The 15734-nt window shown below is 39.0% G+C and overlaps 1 protein-coding gene across 1 annotated transcript in view; it reads left to right on the forward strand.

Moving 5' to 3' along the window:
* Window positions 1–15734, forward strand: part of gad2 (glutamate decarboxylase 2) — a 139973-nt gene that overhangs the window by 82992 nt on the left and 41247 nt on the right. The window contains exon 6 of the mRNA XM_043690485.1: window positions 11955–12067. Coding sequence (XP_043546420.1) covers window positions 11955–12067 — 113 coding nt within the window. The remainder of the gene's footprint in view (window positions 1–11954; window positions 12068–15734) is intronic.

The raw sequence follows: 15734 nt of genomic DNA on the forward strand, positions 1-15734 counted from the left end.
GCCTCCATTTTGACAGAGCGGCTGGAGAGAAGGTGAGGTAAAGCGAGGGCTGCTGGGAAGGGTAAGTTTTTCTGCTTAAAAAGGGACTTACCTCAGGAGTTGGGTCTCCGTTTTGACAGAGTGGCGAGGAGAGAAGGTGAGGTGAAGTGAGGGCTGCTGGAAAGGGTAAGTTTTCCCGCATAAAAAGTGACTTATCTCGGGAGTCGGGCCTCCGTTTTGACAGAGTAGTGAGGGGAGAAGGTGAGGTGAAGCGAGGGCTGCCGGGAAGGGTAAGGGCTTAATTTATATTTGGGAAGTAGCTAAGCCCGAGATACTACACGTGTAGTATCTCCCTCCAAAGCACCCTCCTCTACCAGCTCCAAGTACTAGCCAGCATAGAAATGAAAATATAGGCAGGATGAACACGTGGCTAGAGAGATGGTGGAGGAGGGAGGGGTTCAGATTTGTTGGACATTGGGACTGGTTCTGGGGAAGGTGGGACTATTACAAAATGGATGGTCTACATCTGAACCAGACCAGAACCAATGTTCTTGGGGGAGTTTTTGCTACTGCTGTTGGGGAGGATTTAAACTAATGTTGCAGGGGGCTGGGAACCAGAAGAGAAAACAAGTAGGCCATGAGGTGGAGACTGCAGACTGTAAGGATCATGAAGATAGCATTAATAAAGGGAAGAGTAGGCAGGAGCAGATGAGCGCAAAAGAACTGGTGGCCTGAAATGCATCTACTTTAATGCAAGGAGTAAGTGGGTAAGGCAGATCAACTTATGGCTTGGATTGGTGCCTGGGAGTATGACATTATAGAAATCACAGAGATTTGGTTGAAGGAAGGGCATGATGATTGGCAACTAAATGTTCCAGGATATAGACGCTTCAGACAGGACAGGGAGAGAAGTAAAAGCGGGGGTGGAGTTGCATTGCTGGTCAGGGATGATATCAAGGCTGTGCTAAAGGAGTACACTATGGAGGCTAGAGTAGTGAGGCATTATGGGTTGAGCTGAGAAATAAGAAGGGTGCTGTTTCATTGTTGGGGCTGTATTACAGGCTTCCCAACAGTGAGTGTGAGGTAGAAGAACAAATAGGTAAACAGATTATGAATAGATGTAGAGGCAATAGGGTAGTGGTGATGGGAGATTTTAATTCTCCCAACATTGACTGGGATAGATTTAGCGTCAGAGGTCTGGATGGGGTAGAATTTGTAAGAAGCGTCCAGGAAAGTTTTCTAGAGCAGTATGTCAATAGTCCAATGAGGGAAGGGGCCTATTGGACCTGGTACTGGGGAATGAGCCAGGACAGGTGGTAGAAGTTGCAGTGAGGATTTCTTTGGAAACAGTGACCACAATTCTCAATGTTTTATAATGCTCGTAGATAAAGGTGAGAGTGGTCCTAAGTAAAGAGTACTAAACTAGGCCAAGGCCAATTAAATCAAAATTAGGCAGGAGCTTGGAAATGTGGATTCGACACAGCTATTTGAAAGGAAATCCACATTTGATATGTGGGAGGCTTTCAAAGATAGGTTAAAGATAGTGCAGGATCAACATGTCTCATTGAAGGTAAAGGATAGGAAAGGCAAGATTCGTGAACCGTGGATGACAGGCGAAATCGTACGACTAACCAAAAGGAAAAGGGAAGCGTACATAAGGTCTAAGCAGCTAAGAACAGAACAGGCCCTGGAGGAATTTCGGAAGAGTAGGATAAGTCTTAAACGAGGAATCAAGCGGGCTAAAAGGGGTCATGAAATAGCTTTAGCAAGCAGAATTAAGGAGAATCCCAAACCTTTTTATTCTTATATAAGAAGCAAGCAGGTAACTAGAGAAAGGATTGGTCCACTAAAGGATAATGAAGGAAGGCTGTGTGTTGAACCTGAGAGAATGGGTGAGGTTCTGAATGATTACTTTGCATCAGTGTTCACTGAGAGGGACATGATGAATGTTGAGATTGGAGATAGAAGTTTGATTAGTCTGGATCACGTTGATATAAGTAGGGAAAATGTGTTGGGTAGGCTAGACGTTATTAAGGTGGACAAATCCCAGGATCGGATGGGATATATCTCAGGTTGCTGAGGGAGGCGAGAGAGGAAATAGCTGGGGCCCTAACAGATATCTTTGTGGCATCCTTAAATAAAGGTGAGGTGCCGGAGGACTGGAGGGTTGCTCATGTTGTCCCCCTGTACAAGAAGGGTAGTAGGGATATTCTGGGTAACTACAGACCAGTGAGCCTGATGTCGGTGGTGGGAAAGTTGCTGAAGAGGGAACTGAGGGATAGGATCTATTTATATTTAGAAAAGAATAGGCTTAACAGTGATAGGCAACATGGTTTTGTGCAGGGGAGATCATGCCTTACCAACTTAAGAGTTCTTCGAGGAAGTGACCAAGTTGATAGATGAAGGAAGGGCTGTTGATGTCATATACATGGACTTTAGTAAGGCGTTTGATAAGGTTGCCCATTGGTAAACTAATGGAGAAGGTGAAGTCACATGGTGTGCAGGGTGTTCTAGCTAGGTGGATAAAGAACTGGTTGAGCAACAGGAGACAGAGAGTAGTAGTTGAAGGGAGTTTCTTGAAATGGAGAAAGGTGACCAGTGGTGTTCCACAGGGGTCAGTGTCGGGGGTCACTGTTGTTTGTGATATACATAAATGATCTGGAAGATGGCACTGTTGGTATGATCAGAAAGTTTGCAGATGACACGAAGATTGGTGGAGTAGCAGAAAGCATAAGGGACTGTCAAAGAATACAGGAGGATATAGATAGAGTGGAGAGTTTGGCGGAGAAGTGGCAGATAGATTTCAATCCAGACAAATGTGAGCCGATGCATTTAGGCAAGACTAATTCTAGAGCGAATTATACAATGAATGGAAGAGTCTTGGGAAAAGTTGATGGGCAGAGAGATCTGGGAGTGCAGATTCATTGTACCCTGAAGGTTGCTGCACAGGTGGATAGAGTGGTCAAGAAGACATATGGTATGCTTGCCTTCATTGGATGGGGTATTGAGTATAAGAGCTGGCAAGCAATGTTAAAATTGTACAAGACATTGGTTCAGCTGCATTTAGAATACTATGTACAGTTCTGGCCGCCACATTATGAAAAGGATGTGGACGCTTTGGAGGGGGTGCAGAGAAGGTTTACGAGGATGTTGCCTGGTATGGAAGGTTCCACCTATGAAGAGAGGTTGAGTAGGTTAGGTTTGTTTTCATTAGAAAAAAGGAGATTGATGGGGGACCTGATTGAGGTTTACAAAATCATGAAGGGTATAGACAAGGTGGATAGAGACACGCTTTTTCCCAGGGTGAAGGATTCAATAACGAGAGGTCACTCTTTCAAGGTGAGAGGTGGAAAGTTTAAGGGGGATACACGCGGTAAATACTTCACACAAAGGATGGTGGGCGTTTGGAACGTGTTGCCAGCAGAGGTGGTAGAGGCAGGCACGGTAGATTCATTTAAGATGCATCTGGACAGATGCATGAGTAGGTGGGGAGCAGAGGAATACAGATGCTTAGGAATTGACCGACAGGCTTGGAGGGCTTGGATCGGCTCTGGTTTGGAGGGCTGAACGGCCTGTTCCTGGGCTGTAAATTTTCATTGTTCTTTGTTCTTTGTAGATAGCTGAACCAAATAACAATTACAATCAGGAATATCCAAAAAGTTCCAGTTAGAGAAGTGTAGATGTCTTTGGGGAATGTGTTTAATGAGGAGATGACAGAGATATGATGAGCAAGGTCAGGCCATGGATCTCTGGTTGAAAGCTCAGCTTAGTGTCAAATATGGTTTCAAATACTGCAGGTTCAGATCATTGTCAGGGAATAGGATTGAATCAGTGGTGTCAGAATTTAGTGTAAGGCAGCTGCTACAGGAAATGGGTTAAGTCTTTCCGATTTTTGGAGGAAATTCCTCATCCAGTACCCGCTAAGGTTCTCCAGCTTTTCTTTCAGAATAAGTTCCAGGGTGAGAGAGGAGATGTTGAGAAAAGTTACATTCCAGAAGTAAAAGAAACCTTGCAGTAAAAGAAACAAAATGCTCTCAGATTCATTTGGCATTCTTGAAGTTCTGGTGGAGTTCCAATTAAAACTGGTTGTTCTTCTGGAAACAGCCTCTTTTAAACTGCAATTAGTCTTTTCCAGATTGGGTGCTATGATGTGTGAAGTTCATTTTATTTTTAATTTCTTTCTCTCTGTGATGTATTCCAACATGTCACACAATCAGGGTTCAAACGTGAAAAAACTGTTGAGAGAGCTGGTGTCATTATTCTTTATGTTACTGTCCTTCAAAACAACAAGGTTATAATCGTAGTTTTTCATAAAGGGGATTTCAGGTTTATAACATCTGGCTACTTGCACACAATGAGAACAATCCATGTTTGAAGGAGTTTCAAAGCTATCAAGGTGCCACTGAAACATGGGGAGCTTTCGGCACACTTTTTCTAATGGGTTTTAGTTTGTTTCCTCTGTCTCAGCCCATTCCTGCAAATGAGAAGTCTGTTGCTTCCTGTAAATTTCAATCACCTTAATTCAACTCAGTTCCGTAGCAATGTTGTTTATGTACCCATTTTGAACTTCCCTGTAGAATTTGGCCAGTTTAAAGGTCAGGTGACTTCTGTAGCTTTTTAAAAATACAGTCCTGCCTCATTTGAAACTGTTTTCTTTTGATCAGAAGTCGCAGGTATGAAATCAGCCAATGGAATTACTATTATCTGTCCAAATAATGAAACATCATGACAAGGATCTTTTTTTTAAACAAGAGGGGATGGTGACAGATTTGAAGATGAGTAGGGCAGCACATAAAGAGAGAGAAGTTGAGCAGTTATACCAGATTTATAGTATTGGGGAGGGTCAAATTGTATTTGTCTCCTATATAACACAAAGAGCATCATAAAGACATTAGCAAGATGAGTAGAGAGATTTGTCTGTACTGAGAGATAATCCAAAATAACAATGAGTTAATCTTAGCTTTCATAGATTATGGAATAAGGCAGGAGGTGTAATGGGAAAACAGGTAGGGGATGGATCTGGGTGGGATGCTTTTTGGAAGCTCTGTGTGGACTTGATGGGCCAAATGGCCTGCTTCCATACTGTAGGGATTCTAAAAATATTTTGATGATGGCTGACCTAAGTATTATGAACATAATTGTTTTAATGTAAGATATTTTGACAAAATAATTCCCACATTATCCTGAGCTGTGTGTTTAATACTGATGATTACAGTTCGATGATTTTTGATCGACCATTTTGCATGAGTAAATGTTTAACTGCCTGGCCTTTCTGCTCAACTCATTAGAGAGAGCAGAGTGTTAATAGCCTTTCCTATTACAATTACATTGTATGTGTATGTGCAGCTGTCTGATGATGCTCATGAGTATTGATTTCAAAGACATTTATTAATTTGAGATGGTCCAAAAGCTGTTCTAAGAAGAATTCTTATTCATGTTTTCTTTACAAAACATGTATTGCTTTTATATAATTTTGATGGCACAATTGACAACTCCAGTTCCACCAACAGCACTGTGGTAAAAATATCGAAAATGGAAAGCAGCCATTTCAGTAGTCAAGTTCTCGTGACCATTTCACCATTGAATCAGTCTGCCCAACCTCACAGTCCTACTCTTTTGAAGGGGAAGCAATGGCATAGTGGTATTATTACTGGATTTGGTGGTAATATCACAGTCCCGAGATCCCAGTAATGTTCTGTGCATTGGTCCAAATCCTACTATAACATATCCATAAAAATCTGGAAATTATAATTAAAATATCACCACTTGCCTGGACAAAGCAGCCAACTTGATTGGTACTATATTCACAAGTATTCAGTCCCTCTAGAAGCAGCACTATTAAGCAGCAATGTGTGTAATCTACAAGATGCACTTCATAAATTCCGTAAGGTTCCTTAGACATCGACTTCATAACTTGTACCATCTAGCAGATGTATGGGAACACCACCACCTGCAAGTTCAACTCCAAGCCACTCACCATCCTGAAATATATCACCATGCCTTCAGAGTAGCTGAGTGAAAATCCTTCCCTAATTTATTCTAGTCCACCTATAGCACATGGACTTCACCAGTTCAAGAAGGCAGATAACTACCACCATCTCAAAGGCAACTGGGGTGAGGTACTAATTGTTGACTCAGCAGCAGCACACACATCCCATGAATGAATAAGCAAAAAATAAATCTTCCAGAAGATTCCTGCAACCTTCCACCCCTCAATTCCCTTCTACAATTTCTGTGCACATTTTGCAGCATTATATTGATTGATGCTTTCAGAGTATTTTTGCCTCCGTTAATCCATCCAGAGGCCCATTGCTAATGTGATGAACTACCTAATCTATCATACATTTACCTTTTATGTGTTTGGATCTGTGTCCTGTTATCCTATTCTCAATAGCTAATAACAGTAGTACTTGCATTTTCTTTTCCCATAGAGGATGGTAGGGTTAGGTTTTCATCATTGGTTTGAAAGCATGAGTAACCTCATTTATCATGGTTTTATTCCCAAATACAGTGCATTCTTGTGAGCTCTTGGTCTTTGAGACTTAGCAGTGAGTTGGATTTGGGTCTGCCTCCATCCAGAACAGACATTAAGCAAAAATAGAAGTTAGTGGATGTCAAAGATGGCAGGTTAGAAAAGCCTGCTGCTATCTACTAGAATATTGACCACAGTATATTTGTGGTTTTTTGGCCCTTTAGCTCCCACTCAGATGACGTCATCATATCTCCTGAATCTACACGGACACAGCTACGACTATCTACAGAATTCATAAACCACTTAATAGGACTGGAAAGTTTGTTTTTTGTTCCATGAACATTTCAAACCTCATCAGGGCTGTATTGATTAATGAATTTTAAAGTTCAGCTAGGCAACAGTAATGAGACCATCTGGCAAAACATATGTTTGCCTATCTGTTCAACCTGCATTGTTGACACAATTGTCAAATTTTGTCCTTTGAATGCATGGCTGAAGTCCAAGACTCATCAATGAATTCATTTCTGTAGTAGGTTTCTAGAGAGCTGTGAAGGGAATTGCTAGACTTGTTTGATGAGCTTCGATAAATTAATCATCCTTTGAAGCAATTTTTCCATTTTGCATTTTTTACTTAGATAATGACAGGTAAAGTGTTATTTTCAATGAGTTTGATTGACAACTTTATAAACTTGCAAGAGGGATTTATTTTAACGAAAGTTTTAACCAGCTTTTTTGTTAATGAACAATTCAAAGACTTGTCATTGTTATCATCTAGCTCACAAACAAACATTGCTGAGAAAACTCAGGACTGATAGTTCTGAAGAAGGGTCACTGAACTCAAAATATTAAATCTGCTTTCTGTCCATAGCTACTGCCAGACCTGCTGAGTTTTTCCAGCAATTTCTATTTTTGTCCCTGATTTCCAGCATCCACAGTTCTTTGGATTTTTTAAAATAATTGGCTCATTGGTTCTGTACAGAGTGGGTATTGGACAAGTCTTTCAAAGGTCTTTTCATTTTTTTAAAAAAAAAGCTTTATTTTTGAATATTGTAATTCTTTTGTTTTTGGCTTTCTACTTTTGCAGGTAGATTGAGGCTGTTATTTTATTTGTTCAAATTTCATTTGCTAACTGCAAAATTTTAACTTCTTCGAACTTCCTTGCTGCATTACACCAGTTTTATAGCTTCTTTATGTCCTGTTTAACTCAACACTATTGGTGATCTAAAATTCTGTTTGTCGGTTTTCCCTCCAAGCAATCTGGTCAATGTTCCTTTTCAACTTGTTATTCTCAATTTGGTATTTCATACTATGCTATTTGCTCTTCTTACATTGAACTTAATTAGATTCTGCTTGCTGCTTCCCAAATCTCTCCTACTTTTAAGTTGTCAATTTTCTCTCCTTCATTACCCCGAACTATGTCTAATGTGCTGTCCATGCTGGAGTACTGCTAATGCCTATGGTTATATGGATCCCTAACGCTGCACATGATTTCTTCTCTTGCCTTGAAGGCAACGGGTCATTGCCAGTAAACATTCCAGCTGCCAGGTTGAACACCCCATTATAGCCTGGCCATGGACTACCTCTCACAGCAGTTGTCTCATCATTGAACTTTACAAACTTTTTCTTACTATCTGGAAAATAACCACGCACAGAAAATCACTTTTTAAAAAGTTGTTTCAGTATTCATGTCAGTGCTCTAAATTCCACACTGTCTCAGGAAGAAAATCACCACTACCTTTACAGAAATGGTTAGCATTCCTCAAAATAAAGAAAAGACATTATTGGGTTCATTTAAACTCCTGATCTCTAGATGTGCTGCATGTGGATAGACATATAATGAAAGTGAATATATTCACTAATTAGGAACTGTCAGATATATTAAACAGGTAATTGTTTCAACCACGGGTGGGTTTTACATGTTTTTCACGTCCTAATGTATGCAAAGACTGGATTCTATTAATGGTATTCTCAGGTCATTAGACATAAAGGTTATGTAAATTGGATAGTTAATGCCTAAGTGGAAAAACTTGTTAAAGGATAAATACTGCAATGCTGGGAATCTGATATAATACAGAAAGCGCTAGAGAAACTCAGCAGATCTGACAGCATCTGTTCTGAGAGAAATAGGGTTAATATTTGGATCCAATATGATCCTCCTTCAGGGAAGAAAAGTCATTTGCCACTTGAAATGTTATTTCTTTCCACAGTTGATGCCAGATGTGCTGAGTTTTTCTTGCATTCTTATTTCAAAATTCTATATTTGCTTCCCTTGGAGATTGGTTAGCTCAGTTGGCTAGACAGCTGGTTTGTATTGTAGAGAGAAACTAACAGTTTGAGTTCAATTTTTATACAGGATCAAGTTACTATGAAGGACTCTCCTTCTTAACCTTGCTCCTCACCTGAGGTGGGATGACCCTCAAATTAAACTTCCATCAGTCATTGTTCTCTAATAAGAGAGAAGCCATGTGGTGACTTCATCTTTTATATTTCTTTTAGCCCAATTTCAAGCTGAAATAAAAATAAGTTTGAAAATTAATGTACTAGGGTAGCTTACAAATGTTTCCTGAAACCTGTGATTTAGAATATCCATTGATGGTCTTCATGTTTTACAAAGACATACAATGTTAACATCGTTAAGAACTGCATTGAGATTTGCATATGAAAAAGAAATCCCTTCTATCATAAAATGCTGATTTGTTTTTAGGGACAACCCAGAATCTGGGTTTCCTCTGATACTTCAAAAATATGTTCATTCTTCATCTGTGGATGTTAACAGGGAAACCCTACAATTGTGGAAATGAGGGAGAGTGATTTCACAGCACAGTGTCTAAAAGGGATCGCACAGATAGTCATCCCAGATCCATAGCAGGTCTGATGACCACCCCTGGTCCACACTCAGCCTGCTTGCTATTATAATCCCCTTTTCTTATCATTTCTTCCTAATCACACTCCTGAAAATTTCTGATTTCGGAAACTGGGACAGATCCATAGCGGATGCATTTGTCTATATTGTCTATTTTTGTACAATTGTGCAAAGTAAAAAAGTGTTCATAATATCCATTTTTACAGACTTACCCGATCAGAGCTGTGGCTGGGGAAACAGATTTGGATCAAGAGTTTGCTTTCTGGATATACACGTTGTAATGGTTTCAGTAATGAATATGCAAATTTAACTACCATGAATAACCACACATCAACTACTACATTCAAAGCACAGACAGACCACTTCTGAAGAACTGTATACTGTTCTGTCTCCTCATTTGGGAAATAAGTTGTTTTCAAAGCAGTTCAGAGAAGGTGCACTTTACCAAGATGAAGGCTTTAGCTTATAAAGCAAGGTTGAACAGGCTCGGTTGGTACCCATCTAAGTTTAATGGAATGCACTTTAAAACATGTTACATTTTGGGCGATTGTATGGAGTGGATACCCACAGGGTGTATCCTCTTTTAGAGAGACTAAAACTGGGGGACATAGGAAGAGGAGTAGGCCATTCAGCCCCTAAAGCGTGATCCAACATTTAATGAGATCATAGTTGATCTGTATCTTAACTCCATTTACCTGCCTTTGGTCCATATCCCTTAATAATTTTGCTAAACAAAAAACATATCTATCTCAGATTCAAAATTAATAACTGATGCAGCAGCACTGCCATTTGTGGAAGAGAGTTCCAAATATCTACCTCTCTTTCTATGTAGAAGTGCTTCCTAACAACTCTCCTGAATGGTCCAGCCCTAAATCATAGACTATACCCCCTAGTTCTAGAATTCCCAACAAGTGCAAATTGTTTATCTTTATTTACATTGTCTTTTCCAGCTAGTATCTTAAATATTTCAATCAGATCACCCTTTAACCTTCTAAATTTTAGAAATAACAGTCCTGATCTCTCCTCATAACTTAACCCCTGAAGTCCAGGTATCATTCTTGCAAACCTACATTGTATTCCCTCCAGGGCCAATATATTCTTCATAAGGTGTGTTGCCCAAGGTGATCTCCAAGTGTGTGATTAATTGCAGCATAGTTTCTGCATCCTTGTATTTCAGTCCTTTACATATAAAGGCTGGCATTCCATTAGCTTTCTTGATTATTTTCTGTAACTATTTGTGACATTTTGGAGATCTGTGCTCCCAAACCCCCATATCTCTTTGGATATCCACTGTATTTAATTTCATATCATCTATCCTTTCTCAGTCCAAAAATGGATAACATCACACTTTGCTTACATTGAAAACTATCTGCCAAAGTTTTGCCATTCACCTGGTCTATCAATATTCCTTTGCAATTTTATGCTGTAATCTATACTGTCTATGATGTCATCTACTTTACGCCATCAGCAGATTTGGATATTCGACTTTCTGTGTTGTACAAGTTATTAATTAAAAATGTGAATAATTGAAGCCCTAACACAGGTCCTTGTGAGACACCAGTGGTCACATCCTGCCAATTTGAGTACCTACCCATTGTCTCTACTTTCTGTTGCCTGCCACTCAACCAATTTCCTAGCCATGCCAGCAATTTGCTCTTAATTTTATGGGCTTCTACCTTAGTTAACATCCCTTTAGATGGTACTTTATCCAATGTGACTCTAAATCATGGTTTCAGAATAAATGGTTTCTCTTGTAAGCTAATGTTGAAGCGAGGTTGTTAGATTATGGAATTCTCTTTCCCAGAAGGTGGTGGAAGTTTGTTTTAAATTTACTAAAGGCTGAGTCAGACAGATTTTTGATGGACAAGGGAGTCAAGGGTTACGGCATACAAACAGGAGAATGGAGGTGAGACCACAACCATGATCATATTGAATGGTGAAGCAGGCTCAAAGAACCAAATGGTCTGCTCCAGTTGCTAAGTCCTTTTCCAATGCTTTTTTGCATTCTTTGGATATTTTCCTGGAAAATATATTTTTCTCTTCCTTCCTGACAGGTAAAAGTTAATGGTACACAGGAGCTACCATAGATCACAGTGCAGAAGTTGGCTTTTGAAGCTATCAAAAAATCTGTCCAAAACCTGAGGTCAATTTATGTGCCAAATATAAAATGTGAACCACCAATGCAGGAGATTGCTATGCTGAAATGTAAAAAAGAATCATAACATTTGGAATGCATATTAAATCAATATAATATATTTTATTGAATGTATTATTTTTTACAGGGATACCTTTAACTATAATCAAAACATTTTCAAAACAGCCAAATTCATCATCTTCAGCATTTATTGCAAAGAATTCAAGGCACCCATTCTAAGTCATTTTGGTTATTTAACATCATCGTAAGATCCGGCTCTAGACCAGATTTGGTGGTTTTGGTTTCAGAAGCTTCGCTCCCTGTGTGCCTCTCCATCCATGCAAATGGATTTTTCACATTTTAGGTCTCTTCATCCAGAATGCCCACTGTAAAGTAATTTGGTACATTGGTGTTAAATGTTGCTGTTCTTAAATTGTTTTATTTATACATTAGGAAATAGTATTCTCCATGTTAATATTTGATTTTATATTGTGACTTATATTCAGGTTTACTTATGAGATCGCACCAGTGTTTGTCCTGTTGGAATACATCACCCTGAAGAAAATGAGGGAAATGATTGGCTGGCCAGGAGGATGTGGAGATGGAATCTTCTCACCTGGTATGTGATCCTAAGAGTTTTTCTAGGACTTGGAGTCCTTTGCTCGAATTGAATTAGGAATACTATCCAGGGAATTGTACACACAGCCACAATTTTAAAAAGAGAAAAGTTTTATTTTTATGCAAATACTCTCCTCGAAATCATAACAAAATAAAATGGATTGAAATCAAGGCTAGAACTTCTCTGATATTTTCCACCACTTTTAAGCAGATGAGGCAACATTAGTATCAAAGGTGGTGTGTGAGGTTTGTCTGAGGTGATATGTGCGAAAGTGTTCTTCATTGATTTTCTAGGTTCTTTCTCCATCTGAATTTCAATCATTTATGCTGCTCGAGAGTTACAGTAATTCATTAACATTAGCCATGGTGCCACCAAGAGACCAAATAACATACGTGACCTGTAACTTGCACTTTTTCTCTGTAGTCGTTAGTCTATGTCCACAATTTTAGACCAAGTCTGACCCAAAGTCACTATATCTTGTGTTTGAAAGCAATTAGCTTTTTGGGAAAAACAAATCTCCTTTCTGATGCCTCTCTTACATTCTCAAGGTCATACAAAAGTTTTTGTGGCACTAGAATGAGTTCAATTATAAAGAAAACCAGTTTGCACAATTTAATGTTCTTGAACATGCTGTTTTCAGTGTACATGAATAATGGTTTCATCACTTCAAAACTTTAAAGTTATTGACTGGAATAAATATTCCCAAGTGTCCCAGCAAGATGCATGAATCAGTAAGGTACGTATTAAAATAGCTCAACAATCCTACAGAATTATGTAATCATGTTCAATGACACTTAATTATTTCCAGTTCAGTGAGAGTAATTCAAAGCCAAGCCACAAGTAATTCAAGCATACCCAGAAACATTCTTTACTCAAGTTCAGTCTGCTTGTTAGATTCACATTAACAAAAATAACTAAAAGGTTAATAAAGAGGAGAAAAAATTGAGCTTGAGAGAACACTAGCTAGAAATATAAAAACAGACTGTAAGATTTTCTATGGATCCTTTTTAAATAAAAATTCTCAAAATGAGTGTTGGTCCTGTAGAAAGTGAGTCTGGGAATTAATAATGGAAACTAAGGACATGGCAGATGAATTGAACAGATGCTTTACATCAGCTTTTACTGCAGAGGATACAAATAACATTCCAGAAATAGAGGAAGCTCAGAAAATGGAAGGGAGGGAGGAACGCAAGAAAATATCACCAGGGAAGTGGTACTGAACAAGTTGTTCTGGCTGCATGCTGGCTAGTCCTAGAGTGCTTGTAGATTTCATCCCAGGGTATTAAAAAATGACCATAAGACAGTTAGCTTTAATTTTCTAAAATTTCCTCCACTCAGGAAAGGTTCAATTAGATTGGAAACTGGTGGATATAAGTCATTTATACAAAAAGGAAGGCAGAAGGCTTGACAGTAGAGACTAGATTTTTTAAATTCATTCATAGGATGGGGGCTACACTGGCTAGGGCAACCTTTATTACCAATTTTTAAATGCTCAGCGAAGAGTTCACAGTCCTCTACATTGCTGTGCGTTTTGAGTCACATGTAGACCAGACTAGCTAAGAACAGCAGATTTCTTTTCCTTATGAACATCAATGAACCTGATGAGTTTTAATGACAATTAGTAGTGGTTACATGGGTGCCATGAGGCCAGCTCATCCAGATATTTTATGGAAGTCAAATTTAACCATTTGTCATGAGCAGGAAACTACATCCCCAGAATATTAATCTGAATTACTTGTCTAGTGACATTCTACCTCCCCTAAAATAGCTTAATATCTGTTACAAAGCCATTATTAAAAAAGTTAATGCAGGGCACTTAGATAAGTTCAAGTAGTGAGGCAAAGTCAACTTGGTTTTGTGAAAGGGAAATCGTGTTTGACAAATTTATTGGAGTTCTTTGAGGAAGTAACCTGCACTGTGAATAAAAGGGAATTATTGGATGCATTGGCCTTGGATTTCCAGAAAACATTTAATGAAATGCCACATCAAAGATTATTAGCTCACATCTTCAGGATAGCTTTTTGAGATGGATAGGAGATTGATTAGCTAACAGCAAACAGAAAGTAGACATAAATTGGTCATTTTCTGCTCAGCAAGTTGTAACAAGTGGTATATTACAGGAATCATGTTGGGCCTCAACTTTGTCCAACTTATAGAAAATATTTAGATGAAGGGACCAATGGTATGGCTGCTAAATTTGCTGATGACCCAAAGATATCTTGGAAAATAAGCTGTGAAGACCACAAATGGATATCGATAGATTAAATGAGTGAACAAACATCTGGCAAATGGAATATCGTGTAAGAATATCTGAAATTGTCTATTTTGACAAGAAGAATTAAAAAGAAGCATATTGTCTAAATAGTGAGTGACTGAAGAACTCTGAGATACAGAGGGATCTGGCAGTAATAATGGATGAATCACAAAATATTAGTATGTATGTAATTAAGAAAGTGGGTAAAATTTTATCATTTATCACGTGCAAATGTAGGCAGGTAATGTTTCAATTACACAGAAAACTGATCAGACTACATCGAGAGTACACTATACAGTATTGTTCTCCTTATTTAAGGAAGGATGCAAATGCAATTCATTGGCTAATTGGTCTGATACCTGGAATGGGCAGAACGCCTAAATATAAAAGTTAGACAGGCAGGAGGCTGGAAGAACACAGCAAGCCAGGCAGCATCAGGAGGTGGCGAAGTTGACATTTCGGAGGTAACCCTTCTTTAGGACTGATGTTGTCTGGCTTGCTGCATTCCTCCAACCTCCTGCCTGTCTATTTTGGAGTCCAGCATCTGCAGTTTTATTTGTCTCTAACCATACCACGAAAGTTGACAGGCTAGGTTTATATCTGCTGGAGTTCAGAAGAGGAATGGACAACTTGATTTAAATATAAAGGATCTGGGGTTTTGATATGGGTCCATGTGGAAAAAAGGCTTTGTTTTGTGGGAGAATCTAGAACCAGGAGTCACTGTTTAAAAATAAGCAGTTCCGCATTTAAGACAGAGATTAGGAAAAAAAATCATCACAGAGGATCATGAGTTTTTGGAACGTCTTCTGTAAAAGGTGGTTGAAGTAGAATCTTTAACTATTTTTTAAGGCAGAGATAGATAGGTACTTGATAAGCAAGAAGTTGAAAGACTATGAGTGTTGGCAAGAATGTGGAATTATTATATCAGCCTTGATCTTATTAAATAGTGGAGCAAGATCAAGTTCAAAGCACTGAGTGGCCTATTCCTAATCTGTATGTTCATATGAAAGCAGATTGTTCTATCTTGTTGAAGATTGGGTGCCAGGAGAGGCTTTGGCATTTGTATCAATTAATCATAGAACATAGAACATTACAGCGCAGTACAGGCCCTTCGGCCCTCGATGTTGCCCTGTCATACTAATCTGAAGCCCATCCCACCTACACTATTCCACATACATCCATATGCCTGTCCAATGACAACTTAAATGCAATTAAACTTGGCGAATCTACTACTGTTGCAGGCAAAGCATTCCATACCCTTACTACTCTCTGAGTAAAGAAACTACCTCTGACATCTGTCTTATACCTATCTCCCCTCACTTTAAAGTTGTGTCCCCTCATATTTGTTGTTCCCATACTTGGAAAAAGGCTCTCCCTGTCCACCCTATCTAACCCTCTGATTACCTTGTATGT

Source organism: Chiloscyllium plagiosum, chromosome 5 (assembly GCF_004010195.1).
Source record: "Chiloscyllium plagiosum isolate BGI_BamShark_2017 chromosome 5, ASM401019v2, whole genome shotgun sequence".
Taxonomy (NCBI): domain Eukaryota; kingdom Metazoa; phylum Chordata; class Chondrichthyes; order Orectolobiformes; family Hemiscylliidae; genus Chiloscyllium; species Chiloscyllium plagiosum.